Source organism: Vipera berus (genome assembly GCF_964194415.1).
Source record: "Vipera berus genome assembly, chromosome: 1".
Classification (NCBI taxonomy): domain Eukaryota; kingdom Metazoa; phylum Chordata; class Lepidosauria; order Squamata; family Viperidae; genus Vipera; species Vipera berus.
In genome coordinates, this window is record NC_138202.1 from 319677161 (window position 1) to 319693102 (window position 15942).

General features: G+C 40.9%; 1 protein-coding gene across 2 annotated transcripts in view; it reads right to left on the reverse strand.

The window, feature by feature from the left end:
• The window catches only part of SRF (serum response factor), a 66995-nt gene that overhangs the window by 26076 nt on the left and 24977 nt on the right, over positions 1 to 15942 (reverse strand). For both annotated transcript variants that reach the window (XM_081314135.1, XM_081314134.1), the window contains exon 2: positions 14680 to 14946. In XM_081314135.1, coding sequence (XP_081170261.1) covers positions 14680 to 14946 — 267 coding nt within the window. The remainder of the gene's footprint in view (positions 1 to 14679; positions 14947 to 15942) is intronic.

Here is a 15942-nt window from a genome sequence, read left to right on the forward strand (position 1 = left end):
TTGTATTTTCTTAGTAAATTTTATTTTCTTAGCACTAGAAAAATATATCTCCTATAAAACAGAGAGACCCTGAACAGGCCAAAGTACATAGTATTTATTTATACAGGTTTCCACCAATCTGCTTTGGACCCCAGTTGTCCTCTCTATCTCCTTCTCCATCCTGCCATGTCTGCTCATTATCTATTAGCAGTTTTTCAATCATCAGCACCTCCTTATCAGCAATTGAACTAACAGCAATTGAACTTCCTTTTAAACTAAATATCAAGCATAGTTACACTATGACAACTGTCTTGCTCTTTACATTCTATTCATCCCTTGTACTCCTTTGGCTTTAGAAAGTTCTCTCCGTTAGAACCATCCATTCTGATCTAGTCCTAACTGGCTTGAACCAAGCTGGTTGAGTGAATATGGGGACAAAGCTGGAATGGTGAGTATATAGAGAATAACAGAACTGCAGAAAAGATACAAAAGTAAATGTTGTAAGTACAATGACAATAACTATCAACTGACACAACCAATCTAGGGATGGAAGTCAGGTTTTTCAAGATTTATCTCAATTCCAATGTCATGTGAAGGACCCTTGAGTTGAGTTTTCTAACTGATAACAGAACTAACAGTGGGTTTAGGGGTTGTTGGGTGGTGTTTTTTGTTTTTTGTTTTGGTTTTCTGGACATTCAGTTCAACCTCTATGTCAACCTGTGTTGACATAGGCACCACAATGCTCTATAACAGGGGTGTCAAACTCAATTTCATTGAGGGCCGCATCAGCATTGCGGTTGCCCTCAGGGGGCCGGGTGTGTGTGGCCTGGTGGGCGTGGCCTACTGGGTGGGCGTGGCTACAGTGTGTATGGCCTACTGGGTGGGCGTGGCCAGCTCTACATCGTTCGCATCAAGGGTGCCTATGGGGGCCTGGGCAGGAGTGGGACAGATCTGAGGGTCTCTGGCAGAAGGAGGGTCTCTGGGCCAGGGCCAAGGCAGTGGGGGCCGTTCCCTCACTGTTTCCAGGATGGCTTCGCGGGCCGCATGAAACCACTTCGCGGGCCGGATCCGGCCCCCGGGCCTTGTGTTTGACATGTCTGCTCTATAAGTTTGAAATTCCCAATGAAGTGGAATTATAGACCTTTTCTAGTATTTTAGGATTAATTTCCAAAAGCCTGCTGCATTCCACTCCAAAGTGCTGCCCTACTGATTCCCTCTTACCTTCGGTGTATTTCCCTCAATCAAAGGGAACAACTAACCAGTGGAACAACCTGCCTCCAGAGGTGGTGAATGCTCCAACACTGGAAGTTTTTAAGAAGAGACTGGACAGCCATTTGTCTGAAATGTTATAGGGTTTCCTGCCTTAGCAGGGGGTTGGACTAGATGACCTCCAAGGTCCCTTCCAACTTATTATTATTATTATTATTATTACATAAAGGTTTTATGAGCTATTAAAATTCTCAAAGCTCTGTCCCTTGCAAGGTAGAGGAGACCAGCTTCCCAAATACCTCATTGCTAGTTAGATTCTTCTTATGTGCACATCAGAGGTGATATATCTGAGAATGTTATGCTCTTTTCCAGCCAGATGGTACAGCTACAGTATATACCTTTCCCATTCTGCAGACAAAAAATATTCTGGGCTGAATAGTTTGCAAGTGCAACCTGGCTCTTCACATCTACTACGCTGTGGTAATTTTGGACCGAGAGGAGAGCTATTATATGGAGGTTATCATGTTTGTTTACATCATTTATTATATTAGTATACATTTATATATTAACATATTATAGTGTATTATATTATTATATATTTATTACACGGGTAATAAATGGTGCCAGCTCTATGGCACATCAACACCATCACTCCATGAACTGCACTGGCTGTCGGTGTGTTTTCAGGTGCAATTCAAGGCGCTTGCTGTCACCTTTAAAGCCTTACATGGCTTGGGACCAGAGGGACTCTTTTTCCAAGAGTTTCTACCTGTTTAGATGGGACATGCTGCAGTTAAGAGTGTCAATTGGCAGGAACTAGGACTTTTTATGCTGTAGCCCCTGCCTTATAGAATATTCTCCCCTTGGAAATTAGAATGGCCCCAACCCTGTTTGCCTCTTGCAAAACATTAAAAACTTGGCAATGTACACAGGCCTGGGGCTCGTAATGTGTTAAGCGTCCAATTATTTGGCTTAACTATTAGTTGAAAATCATCATGGCTGCTCTTTGTACTTATTTATGAATGTTTTTATTCTTTTAATGTTTTTAATTATTTTATACTTTTAGAATTGTAAGCCACACAGAGTCATCTGGCTGAGTCTCAGCTGTAGAAATTGGATGGATGAATGGATGAATGAATGAATGAATGAATGAATGAATGAATGAATGAATGAAAGAATGGACTGTAGCACGTCTCCAGTGCTGTGCAGACAAAAAGATTCATTTAATGAACTAATACTTGGGATCTAAGGGTTGGAACAGAATTATTTATGTTTGTTAAATTGTCCGATCCATATAATTCTGAATTTTCATAACATACTTTACGGCCCATTTGAAGTTTTTTACAAGGTTGGTAGTTTATGTCCTTCCCTCCTCTTCTATGCAAATGATATAGCTACCTGAAATTATGCTATAGATATATTATGCATGTAATCTGTGATTAGGGCACTATTAGTTCTTTCCAGGGGCTCCTACACCTCATAGGTATTATTTAAGTTAGGGTCACCTGGCATTCCTTATCCCCCACTTGTACAAATCCTTTCATCATTCAAACACAGAGCAACAGTACTGACCCATGTTAAATAGGTTACAGCAGCCTCTTGATATAGAATAGAGGATTCCCCATGGGTATTATTATGAAAATGTAATTTATGAGTTGAGAAAGAACCTTGGATTACTTATCTGGAAATAATCTAGAGATGCTGCTATAGGTATAAATGGTCTGTCCATGCTGGTCTGACAGTTATACTGATAATTTGTTGCACAACTAGCAACCACAAAGGTTTGCTTGCTTAGCAATCACTTGGCAGGCTATTAAGATTACATATGGAAAAGATATCTAGACTCCATCCTTTCCCAATGGCTAAAGCAATTTATGAAAAAAGAAACAATTTGCCAGCTTAGTGACTTTGGTTCATTCACTCTCTTTCAGCCCAATCCACCTTACAGGGTTGATGTTGTGGGGAAAATAGGAGGAAGGGGTACTAGGTATGTAACTACCTTGAGTTACTTATAAAGTAATAAAAGGCAAAATAAAAAATTCTAATCAATAGCTTGCATAATAAGAAGTTAGCAGATTAAAGCAAATAACTTAAAAGACCAAAAGTAGCAATAATTAGTAAGAATAAAAGTAGACACAGAATTATAACAATATTGCTTGATCATTTGAGTTTGTCTCAAGGCAATTCCAGGATCTGTGATGGTAGGCATTGGTCACTATGAAAATGAAAATATGGGAGATATAAAATGGCCTGTTTTGCACCAACAGAAGGAGTTCCTACTTTTTTCTGGTCTCTACAACTAATGAATGCCTGGCAATCAGCTTTTACTAGGGTTGATTTCCTGGTCTCAATCTTACTCTGCATCTTTCCTGCCAATAAGGTAGTCTTTTCACTTGGGTCCAATTGTACCAGACCTCTTTCCCTTGCACATTTACTGCAAACTTGCTGGTAAGCAGAACAAGGTATACACACTTTCCCCCCTTGATTCCAGAAAGGTCTTGCACCAGAGTCTCTTGAGCAGAACCAAATACCAGGTTGGATGGAGTGTACTGCGTTAATTGAGGGATACAGGCTGGGCTATGAAATTCTGATGAGTATATATTTTTTTAAAAAACCTGCAGTTCATGACTTCCCAGCAGGGAGGTACAAGCTTCAAGATACATAGCATCTAGTGGCAAGGTCTTAGCAAATAAAGAAATCCATTATTTGCCTTGATGGCTACATGAATATGAGAGCATCTGGCAATTTGCTCTCATATTCTACCCAATTTAATCCCTTTTCTGTACACAGTTTGGCTAATTGAGTCTTTATACAGTCATCTGATCTCTCCATCAATTCACTAGAAACTGGGTAATAAGAAGTGTAGAGATTCTTTTTGGTCCCCAAAGCCTTGGATATGTTTTTTTTAAGTGGCCAGCAAACCATAGAGCACCATCACTCTTATTATGGGAGAGCAGCCATATTGTGGAATAATCTCCTTTGTAAGTACTTTACTACTGCTATTTCATTGGCCATAGAAGTAGGAAAGGCTTCAGGCCCTTTTGAAAAGGTGCCCAATACAGTCAGTAGATGGCAATATATTCAAGGAAGCTTATCCATGAAATGAAGTTGCAAAAATTGGAATAATCCATACATCCACAGGGAAGTGCTGCTGACAGCACTTAAAGAGGGTGTAGGCTGAATTCTGCACATACCCCACAGCTGTCGACCACTTGCTGTGCAACTTATCTAAGACACACCAACATGTCAAAATTACAGTGCAATCCTCCCTTTGCCCAGATGATCACAAGAGCAGAGAAGCTGGACAAGAGGTTCTAAAGAAATATGGGGAGGGGGCATGAGCAACCCATTAAATGCCATCAGAAGGGGGAGCCCCCAAGTGTTTCCAAGCAGTGTCTTCAGGAAACAGAAGGAATTGTCCCTGAAAAAGGACAGACTGGAGAAGAAAAGGCCAACATTTCCACAGCAAAAAGAGTGAGAAGGGAAACAAAAAACTAGAAACAGCATCATAATCCAAATTGTTACCTTAGGCTAAAGATGGGATGTCCCTGTCAGTCCAGCAAGAGGAAACAGAAATTTCAGGAGGGAAGCCACAGCTTATTAACAAAGGGGTATTCAGAAAAGGGAAATCCCTTTGTATCCAAATCTGACCAAATATCAAAAGCAGATCGGAGTTAGTACTATAGATAGCCACTGGAAAACCTGCTGCTAGGGTGTAAATACAAGTTAGAGCAACAAGCTTTGTAATCTTAGCAGACATAATTATGGCAATAGCATGAGCCTCTATCACAAACGTTTGTGACAACAGAGTAGTCAGAGCACCATCAACCATCCTCAGAAAAAAGATGACCCATAGCTTGCAGTGAGGTGATGTAATGGGACTTCAATGAGGTCAAGACCAGAAGTAGGAACAGTGCTTACTACTGCCTCACAATCAGAAGGAAATTCATCAGGAGCGAGCAGTATTTAAAGTCTGATAGAGCTTGAGAGTCACATTAGCAAAGGAAGTTTCTCATACTGAGTAAAAACTGAGCAGAGATATATTGGGTATGTTGAGAAAGCAGCAAATTTCTATGGCTTGTGGTACTAGCAAGGTCATGGATGGTCCAAAAGAATATCTTGAGCACACTCCAGCTAAAGGGCAGCAGCTGCTACCAATTGGAAACACTATGGGCATCCAGCTGCTATCAGATCAGGTTTCAAAGAATAGTAAGCCACAGGCCATTGCCCAAGACCCATAAGCTGAACTAGTACTCCTGAGGCAATGCCCTGCTAAGCATGGCAATAGCGCAAAAAGATTTAGAATAACTATGGAGGGTATATGCTGGTGCAGTTGACAGACTTTGCTTCAAGGTAATGAAAGAAGAATCCTCTTCCTCGAACCAAGAAACAAGACTGGCGGCCCGCAGGGGGAGAGCATTCTCTGTGGGCGCGCCTGCCCTCTGGAATCAGCTCCCTGTTGAGCTCCGGATGGCTCCCGACCTTCGCTCTTTCCGCCGCGACCTGAAGACTTGGCTATTTGAACTTGCCGGCCTGGACTGAGGGCCTGGGATTTTAGATTTTAAATTTTAAATTTTACATTTTAGAATGTGTTTTATTGTTTAGGGCTACTTGGTTTAATTTATTTTAATTTTTGTATATTATGTGTTGTATATAGTGTTTTAATTGCCCTGTACACTGCCCCGAGTCCTTCGGGAGAGGGGCGGTATATAAATCCAAATAATAAATAAATAAATTGGGAATCATGGTCAATTTGAATCAATGGAGACAGGGTGGAAAAATTAGAGATCCATGTAATGTTCCTTTAAAAAAAAGTATCCTGAACTTATTTCTCGGTAGTAGGAATTTTCATAATAGGATATGGCCAAGAAAACAAAACTGGAGTAAAGACTTAGAAACCTTGTGTCCATGTTCAGCCAAAAACATCAGCAGGGCTAAGCAGCCCTTGCCCACCAAACGCAGAAAAATACCCTGTGCATATACTGAGGAAACGAGGAGTCCCAGAGGGGAGAGAAAGTGCTCAGATCAGGAGGCAAAATTTGATCAACAAAGTAGGCCTATCAACCAAGCCCTGAAGGAGATGACTGCAAGTGAATTGACAGTTCTTCTAAGTAAAAGCAAAAAGGTATTGAGAAGTAGAATGAAAGGGAAGTAATTAAGCAGCATTCCAATCCACCACAGGAAAGTAAGAAGCAAAAATGGGATATAAGCAGTGGTGGGATTCACATATGTGAACAACCGGTTCTCTGTGTGGATGCCGCTTCCAGAAGTCCATTCTGGGCCTGGGCAACAAAAAATTCGCTACCGGTTGTGCTGAAGTGGTGCGAACCAGCTGAATCCCACTACTGGATACAAGTGAGAATCGTAGCTGGGTTTGAGACAGCCAGGATGCAATGAAACAATATATTCATTGATAAGACACAAATTCTGAACAAAACAATAAATAAGACAGATGTTTTCCCATTCAGGCTTCTTGACAGGGAAGTGAGGTGTCTTGCAAAGAGATCCAATAGAAACAAGTGTTCCCTTTTCTAGCAAAACCTTATCCTCCTCCATTTTAGTGGAGAGTTAACACGGATACTCCTCAACTTACAACCACAACTGTGCCCAGAATTTCTGTTGCTAAGCAAGACAATTGTTAAGTGAGTTTTGTTCCATTTTACAACCTTTCCTGCCACAGTTGTTAAATGAATCACTGTAGTTATTAAGTGAATTATTTTGTTAAGTGAATCTGTCTTCCTCCACTGACCTTGCTTATCAGAAGCCAGCTGGGAAGGTTACAAGTGCTGATCACATGATCCTGGGACAGTGCAACCATCATAACTACATGCCAGCTGCCAAGTATCCAAATTTTGATCATGTCACCACGGGGGCGTTGCAATGGTGATAAGTGTGAAAACTGGTCATAAGTCACTTTTTTCACTGCTGCTGTAACTTCAAATGGTTACTAAACAAATGGTTTTAAGCTGTGTAGCAAAACAGAGGGTGGCTTCCCAGACTTCACAGAAATTCTCACTAGCTGTGCTGAGAGAAACAAGCCTGCATCTGCAGAAGAAGATGCCCTTGAAGAATTAAGGGATATTCAGAGCTTAGTCAAACTCAGATTCAAAAGGATTGTCTTACACAAAGAAGCTATGATCAAAAGGCAGAGTAAAAATAAGATCATTTGAAGTTTTAATGCTGGTAGTCCTTGGTTAATGACCACTCGTTCAGTGACCATTAAACTTTCCGGCCATTACAAGCACCCCCATAGACATGTGATTGTAATTTAGGCACATGGAACCCAGCTTACAATTACAATAGTTGCAGCATCTCATTGTTGAACAATTGCCATTTGTGACCTTCCCTACCAACTTCCCACAAGCAAAGAGAATGGGAAGCCAATCGGAAAAGTTGTAAGTCACTTACTCCCTACTTGCTACAGAATAGCAATAGCACTTAGACTTATATACCACTTCACAGTGCTTTACAGCCCTCTCGAAGCAGTTTACCAAGTGAGCATATTGCCCCCAACAATCTGGGTCTGCATTGTACCAATCTCGGAAGGATGGAAGGCTGAGTCAACCTTGAGCCACTCAGAATTGAACTCCTGGAGTGAACAGTGAGTTAGCCTGCAGTGCTGCATTCTAATCACTTCACCACCACAGCTATGACACTATGAGAACTGTCATGCAACAGCACCTCCTCCCTCCCTCAGCCACACTCACCATAACAATCCCCCCCAATACCTGGGCACTACTCACCTGCATTCTAGTGAGCTACCCAAGGAAAGACCTGTCATGACTGTGGTTTGCAACTTCCTACTGGCTTCCCCATTAACAGAGACTAACACTAATTGATGAGGTCACATGATGTCACAGTTTACAAATGCATTGTGTCAGGTCCGCCATTGTAAACGCTTCAGCCTGAATTGCTTCACTGGCATCTTGCCATAAAATGCAAGAGGAGGGAGAATGGGAAGGCAGGGGGGAGGGATGACAGGATGACAGGAATCAGAAGTGCCAATCCAGAAGCGACCGGCTCATCCAAGGACATGAGCATGAGAACAGAATGTGAAACTACACCAACGAGGCACCAAACCTAAAGCAGTTACCAAAACACCAAATTCAAATATCACTGGACACTCTTGAACTGGTTAAGTGGGGGAGGGTCCGGGAAAAGGGGAAAAGGCAAATTTTGAGCAAGAATATTCAGATCCAGCTTTAGTAAAAGTATACTTTTCGTTACAAATGGAGTCGAGGGTCTTTCTGTCTTAAATTCCCAAGCTGAGAATAAGCCTGACACATAGCTTAGCAACACAAATTACTCTTGTAAAGTAAGGACTATCTAAAGAGGCAGACTATTTGTAAAGAAAATCCTAACCCAGCAGATAGTGGGAAAATAGTGGGGCAGGGGACATGAGAAAAGGATGCTGGGTAGTTAGTGGATCAAAAGACAGGAACAGGAAGATTCCTCTGTAAAACAAAAGAATGTTCCTTAACGCCCTGCATAATCACAGAGGAGATGGGTAAGACCTCAGGAAGAGTCTACAGAGCAGAATGAGCTACACCAGCATCCACAAATCATTCATATAAGTGCCCATTCACAAAAAAAGTGAATGTAGAATAAGAGAAGGCAAAAAATATACACAGTCTGAAAAGGTTTGAGTAATTCAACTACATGTGCATAGTCATGTTAAGTCATGGAGGCAGCATAGAAAACTGTCACTTAACAGTTTAGATGTACCCTTTCGGACCAGTAATATGTGTTCTTACTGGCATTAGCTCTCAAGGGAAAAGATCTTTCCTCTAATTTATCACTTCATACTATTAAATCAAAGATATGCAACTTGAGGCCTAGGATAGAATGGGATACCCTGAAGCCTTCACCACAACTCCAAGATTTATTCCAAAAGTAATCAGTGAATCTTTAACGTGTTATAACTAAGAAAGTATTGAAGAAGTGAAGAATGTTATATGCATTTAATTAAATTAATTGCACTTAAACCGAAATTAAAGTATACTTAGGCTTTTTTCAAGCTTTGCTTATGGTATACTATTCAAAGATCAGAGCTCAACTGAAAAGGATTAGATGCCCCAGCTTAAAGGAGATACTAGGCATTAAACTTGGAAACAAGCATTAGAATATAAATTAGATAAATTAGAATATAAGGAAGCATAGAGGCAAAGATGATTGGATACTTACTGGCCAACTCGTATTAGGAAACCTTGACAGAATTGCTGTGTTTCAGTTGGAGATGAAAGATTTCTATGTTTCCTCCTTCATCTCCATACTATCATGCTGGTGCATCCTATTCTTATTAGCTGTACCAACGTAGGAGCTGTTTGCAACAGTACAATTGTTTTGAGAATGTGGAAATGTTGTATGCTGATCATTGAGTTGTTTTGAAGTGAGGGGGAAAATATTCATATGGACATGCTAGGAGAGTATCATTGGCTACTGGTTTTATAGAGAGCCTTGGTGGAGCAGTGGGCTAATGCCTCCTTAAGTAACACCAGCTGCCTGCAATTAGTGCAGGTTTGCATCCCACCAGGCTCAAGGTTGACTCAGCCTTCCATCCTTCCGAGGTAGGTAAAATGAGGACCCAGATTGTTGGGGGCAATAAGCTGACTTTGTAATAATGCCGCTCGGGGTGTGTGTGAAAGCCCTAATAAGCAGGCATAGACATAGAATGAAGGCTACTGCTAAGCTTGTAAGCCGCCCTGAGTCTTCGGAGAAGGGCGGGATATAAATGGAATTAAAATAAAAAAATAAAAATAAAAGATCCTTGTGCTGATGTTAGATAGGACTGTTCACTTTTGTGGTGTTTTCTGGGTGACACTTGTAAATGTGTGTTAAAATAGTTTTCATGTAGCAAAATCCAAATAGCTGAAACACGCTTATCTAAATTAAAATGATATTAATCAACTAATCCTTCTCATTCACTCCTAACAGTGAAGTGGGGAAATTGCTAGTCACTACCCACATACCAAAATTAGTTCTCAGAGTAAGTTTATGATCAGTGACGGACCTAAAATTTTAAGTATATCACAAAGGTCATATAATCTAGTCCCTTGCATGGCGACATATCTAGTGTTACAACAGTCCTAATATAGTTATTCAGACTTTGCTTTAAAACTTTTAATGATTATGACAGACTTCCTGACAGTGAAGACAACTAACCAACAGAATAGCTTGCCTCCAGAAATCGTGGGCGCTCCATCACTGGAGATTTTTAAGAAGAGGCTGGACAGTCACTTGTCTGAGATGGTATAGATTCTCCTGCTTGAGCAGGGGTCTGGACTAGAAGACCTCCAAAATCCCTTCCAGTTCTATTCTATTCTATTCTATTCTATTCTATTCTATTCTATTCTATTCTATTCTATTCTATTCTATTCTATTCTATTCTATTCTATTCTATTCTATTCTATTCTATTCTATTCTATTCTTATGAATATCTTTTTCTCTCAACAGAAAAGCTAAAGCTGGTAGCATCTTACAAGTGAATTAAATCTTGGGAAGGAAAACAGTCATCTCAACATTTGCCGATACAGAGTTAGAAACAGGAGCTGAGGTTTCTAAATGTGGGGGATTTATCTATGTTTTCTATAAGAAATATACCTTGTTAGACTATGAAATGTCCTCCCAACAAATCTAGCAGGAGACAATTCCAGTATTTTTACTTCTGGCACTATTAAGCCTCAGACAATTCCAACATAAACAGTCCAAGCTGGCCAAGATTATTAGAAATCTAAGGAGTCTCATTTTGCTATGCAATAAATTATATTCTCCTTACTATAAAAATATCAATTCTGTTACACAGGTATATGCAGAACTTACCCTTTATAAAAGTATACTATATTTCTAATTTCTCTTTTTTAAAGAGGGCAATGCTAGCTGTCAATCAAAGAAGAAACCCACCTTCAGAATTTCAATAACCAGTGCGTTTTTTTTCTCTCTACAATCAATTGCATCCAAATTCTATTAAGCCGTAACATTCCCCTCTCAGTCCAGTAATATTTACCACTTTTTCCATTCACAGTAATAGTTACCTAAACTTCAAAAACATTCAAATGTAGTTCAACACATCTGAGAAGAGGCACATTATATATGAATATAAAGAACTAAGTTGGAAGTTTTTAAGAAGACACTGGAAAACCATTTTTCTGAAATGGTATAGGGTTTCCTGCCTGAGCAGGGGGTTGGACTAGAAGACCTCCAAGTTCCCTTCCAACTCTATTATTATTATTATTATTATTATTATTATTATTATTACTATTATTATTATTATTATTATTATTATTATTATTATTATTATTCCTAGATTTCCTTGCTCATCTTTTAACTTTCTGGGTTTTAAAGGCTGATAAATCAATGCTGCTGAATAACCACTCCCATCATCATTAGCATGACCAGCAATGAGGGACAATAAATTTGTATCTTAACAATATGAAAAAAGCCATATTATCCACGCTAATCTAAAACAGGCATATTGACAATGACAGAAAGGATATGCTATCATATTCTTATCCCCCAATCGAATCAACCTGAAAGTTAGTTTTCAAGTTTCCCTTTCATTTTCTACTTTCTCTCTTTAGTTTCTATACTGTAGTAGGCACTGCCTGTTGTCAAATTGCAAGCTTTTGCTCCTATGCTGTTTTGTGTGCCAGAACATGCTTAGTTGAAAAGTGTTTCCAAGGCAAGTGGTACACTCTTGTCCAACTAGCTGATGCCCATAATGACATAAGCCAAGATAAAATCCCATCATCTGTTCTTAGAAGAACATGGATATTCCTCATTCTGGTTTAAGGTGTTACATCTATATTTCTAATAGCCCACTATCTCCAAAGAGAGTTATGCACCATTCAGACTTATTGCAAGTAACACACATCATCCTTTTACAAATTTTCTTTGCTAATCCCAGATTGCTCCTTCCTCAGAAGGCATGGCCTGTTTGGTGCTTCTACAAATTGACTCTTTACCCCCACCTTCGTCCCCAAATCATGGCTGCTGCTGCTGATGATGATGAAAAGGGATGGAACCTATGAATAATACCTGCAAATTGTTTCTTCCCAGAAGCCTCCCTCAATATTGAGCCTTCCTGTTGGAGTATAAAATCTATAACCATCTTTTAGTAGAACCAAAATTTGACCATAAATCATCTCTCATGTCCATAGTAGAGTATCAATTAAAAAACATATTACATGTAAGTCTAAGGTTATAGGTTCTAACCTATAAGAACCTAAGAACTGTGTTTAAAAAGTGTCATAGACCAGGAGGAAAATAGATTTTTGGACCTATCACATCTGCTCCAAAACTGTGTTGATCTGAAACAGAGGTTGAAAGAGTTCAAGCTGTGGTATTACAATATGGAGATGGGGAAGAAAAAAAATCTTAAATATGCAAATTTGGCAACACATCAAAGTAGGAAGGTAGGCAGGCAGGTAGGTAGGTAGATAGATAGGAAGGTAGGTAGGTATCCATTTTCTAAAATGCTGGTTTGGGCTTTGAACAAACATAGAGAGAATTGGGATATTGGGGAAGGAGACTTTAATGCTGTGCTTCAAGGACAAACAGAAGAATTACGTTGCTGCTAACCCCCCTGCAAATAATGCACCAATAGCAAAATCGCCCCTAAAAATAATTTGCAGTGATTATTCATACCTGTATTGTCCATACTTAAAAAAGTGTGTAGGACATTATATGATGTCCAGTTGGAGAAGCCCCAAAATGAAGTTTATGTTTACTCAACATAGGGGTCTCTCCTGAACAGTCACAAGAGGCAATATAGGGCTGGGTTTTAGAGGAATAATTTGCTTAATACAACTGCCGACTGTCTCAAGCCAAAGACAGCTGTGTGGGATCTGAAAAAGCTATTACAAGAGTTTCATTTCCTATCTCCTGCCTACATGCTTGCCCAGAATAAGAAAAGATTTTCAGGTTTGAAGAGAAGGATGGTGGCTTGAGGCAAAGCATTCTGAAGTTCCTGGGTTCAGCCTCTGCTAACAGTCAGGTAGTCGGCCATGAGAGTAACCTGTACATACAGAGCTGTACTGGCAACAGCAATAAAGACTGGGAAAGAGGCTCAAATTCTGAAGCAATAGCAAAGAACATAGAATTCATCATGCAGGACCAGGCAAAAGGCTGCCTCTTTAGCCTGCAAAGTGAGATATCATGAATGTTGGCATTAGCAGGCTTGGACTAGATCAGGGGTGTCCAACTGCCGGCCTGTGGGCCAGATGCGTCATGCCGAAACTGCGCCCACCCCATTGCCAGCAATGGAAAAAAAGTTGTGACACGTCGTGACACATCATGTGACGTTGCAAGTTTGACACCCCTGGGCTAGATCATCTTGGAGTTAGCAAACAACTTTGTGACAAAGATGTACGGAGCTAATTTAACCAGTATGAAGACACCTGATGTTTTAAGGCTGGTATTGAAGAAAAACACTTATAACTTTTGTCGATCTTGGAGATAACAAAACAACTGCTCTCTCCTGCCAAGACAGGCAGGTATTGTCTCCCCCCCCACCCAGGCTCGCTCTCTCCTTCACACACACTAACACATACACAATGTCCCCTGGGTCCCCCACTTCTCTAGTAATGCTCCAGCTGCTGTGAAGAAAGTAAAGAGTTAAGCTAGCTGAGTATTTGGCTGGATACTCCAAGAGAAAGAAGGAATAGTCTGTTCAGCCAAGTGTTTCTATTCCCTCTGTCCTCCCTGCCCCCTTCCAAAACAGCACCAAGCAAGAGACAGCTGCAGCTTATAAGGAATGTGAGGGGCCCAGCCAGGGACTCCAGGGAAGGAAACCAGGCCTTATATGGCCATGGAGGCAGAATCCAATTTTTATCAATGAGCAGGAGCACAGAGACACCCAGGCAGAGATAACCCAAAATCAGAGCTGCTCCAGGAGGTCCTAGCAGGCAAGCAAAGAGCACCTGCCACGTTCTGCCCAGCCCAGCCACCCAGCGCCTGCTGCCATTAGAGGAGGAAGGCAAGACACGGGCTGTTCCCATCTCACTTCGGGCAGATATCCAGCGCATCTACTCCAGTCCCAGGGAAGGTGGTGGGGGAAGGGAGAAGAGCCTCCCAGGAGAAGTAACACTAGATAAGTCTGAGCAATCAAAGCACTCTCAGTCAGCTTCAGCCTTTCTCCCTGCCAAATTTTACTGAAGCTGGATCACATGTGCACAGAGAGAATTGCTGGGGATCAGGGGGTGCTGCTGCTCCCCAAATCAAAGCCCAACAGCAGAATCCAAGTCCTAATAGCTCCTAATTACTGCATGCCCCAGAGCACCCCATTTTTTCCTTCTAAAGTTATGGGAATTAACTCTTACACTGCTAGACGTCAGTACTCTTGCTGCAAAATGCAATGAAGGCAACAGTCTGGCCTTTGCAGTTAAGCGGGTAAATACATAGGTCTACTGCATTAAAACACATGCAGATGGCAACAATGCTAGCAGTTCTTTCTCTCTCTAAAGACTGACAAGACAAGGTAGAGATTCAGGATACCTTTGTTTCTCCACTGCTGTCTGACTCAGACACCTGATACGTAAGGTCCGTTTCCTCAAAGCCCGTAGCACTCATGCGCTGATCGCTGGTAGGGTCCGACCGAGGAGGGGAGTCAGGAGAATTCAAGCATGTCTGGATCAGTGCCTTCCCCGTCTCGCTGGTGATCATTGGCTGCAGTTTCCGTGTGGCAAAAGTGTAGACGTGGCCTGTCTCACTGGCCACAAGTAGCAACACTTGAGTACCCGTAAGGGTAGAAAGTTCATAGGCCTGAGGTAACAAAAAAAAAAGGAAGATAGTCAAGAAAACCCACAGTCAGGAACAGATTCTGAAAAATGTCACTAGTAAGAAGTACAACTAGATTCATCTCACAACAGGACATGAGATACCCTTTTGAGTTGATTATGGATTACGTAAGCCATAATGCAGTTTGGCATTCAAGAAGCCACAGTTAAAACAAACCATGGCTGAGAATATACATGATTTTAACCAACATGGATATCTCTTAAATTTCATTCCACAATACTTAAAAAAAATAATACTAAATGACTATATGAGGATTTACTGCTAGTGTTCGTGTGATTCTGGATAAATTACAGCTTTCCTATTGTATTGCTATACGAGGTGCAGCAGTAGTTGACCTTGGATGGATGTCGGAAACCTAAGCAGAGTCAAACCTAGTTACTAAGTGGATGAAAGACCATATATAAAGAATATGCAGGACTAAAGACTAGACTGGGAAGTTAAACAGTAGCAACAACCTGGAGAATGATGACTACAAACCACTCGTGTTTTACTGCCAGGTGCAATAGACACATGAAAATAAAAAATTGTAGACCTTATGGTTCAGAAGATATTAAAGGTAAAGGTAAAGGTTCCCCCGCACATGCGTGCTAATCGTTTCCAACTCTAGGGGCCGGTGCTCATCTCCGTTTCAAAGCCGAAGAGCCAGCGCTTGTCCTAGGACGTCTCCGTGGTCATGTGGCCGGCATGACTAGACGCCAAAGGTGCACAAAACACTGTTACCTTCCCACCGTAGTGGTCCCTATTTTTCTACTTGCATTTTTACGTGCTTTCGAACTGCTAGGTTGGCAGAAGCTGGGACGAGTAACAACTGCTTCTATACTACTTCTCACTATTCTACAATTATGAGCAGAAAGTTGCAGTAGTATCATTCACAAGCATAGTTCCTTCCATTTGCAATCAGAAAATGCCATTCCAACAATTCTGGGTTTATATATTGGTAGTCCTTGATTTACAAACACA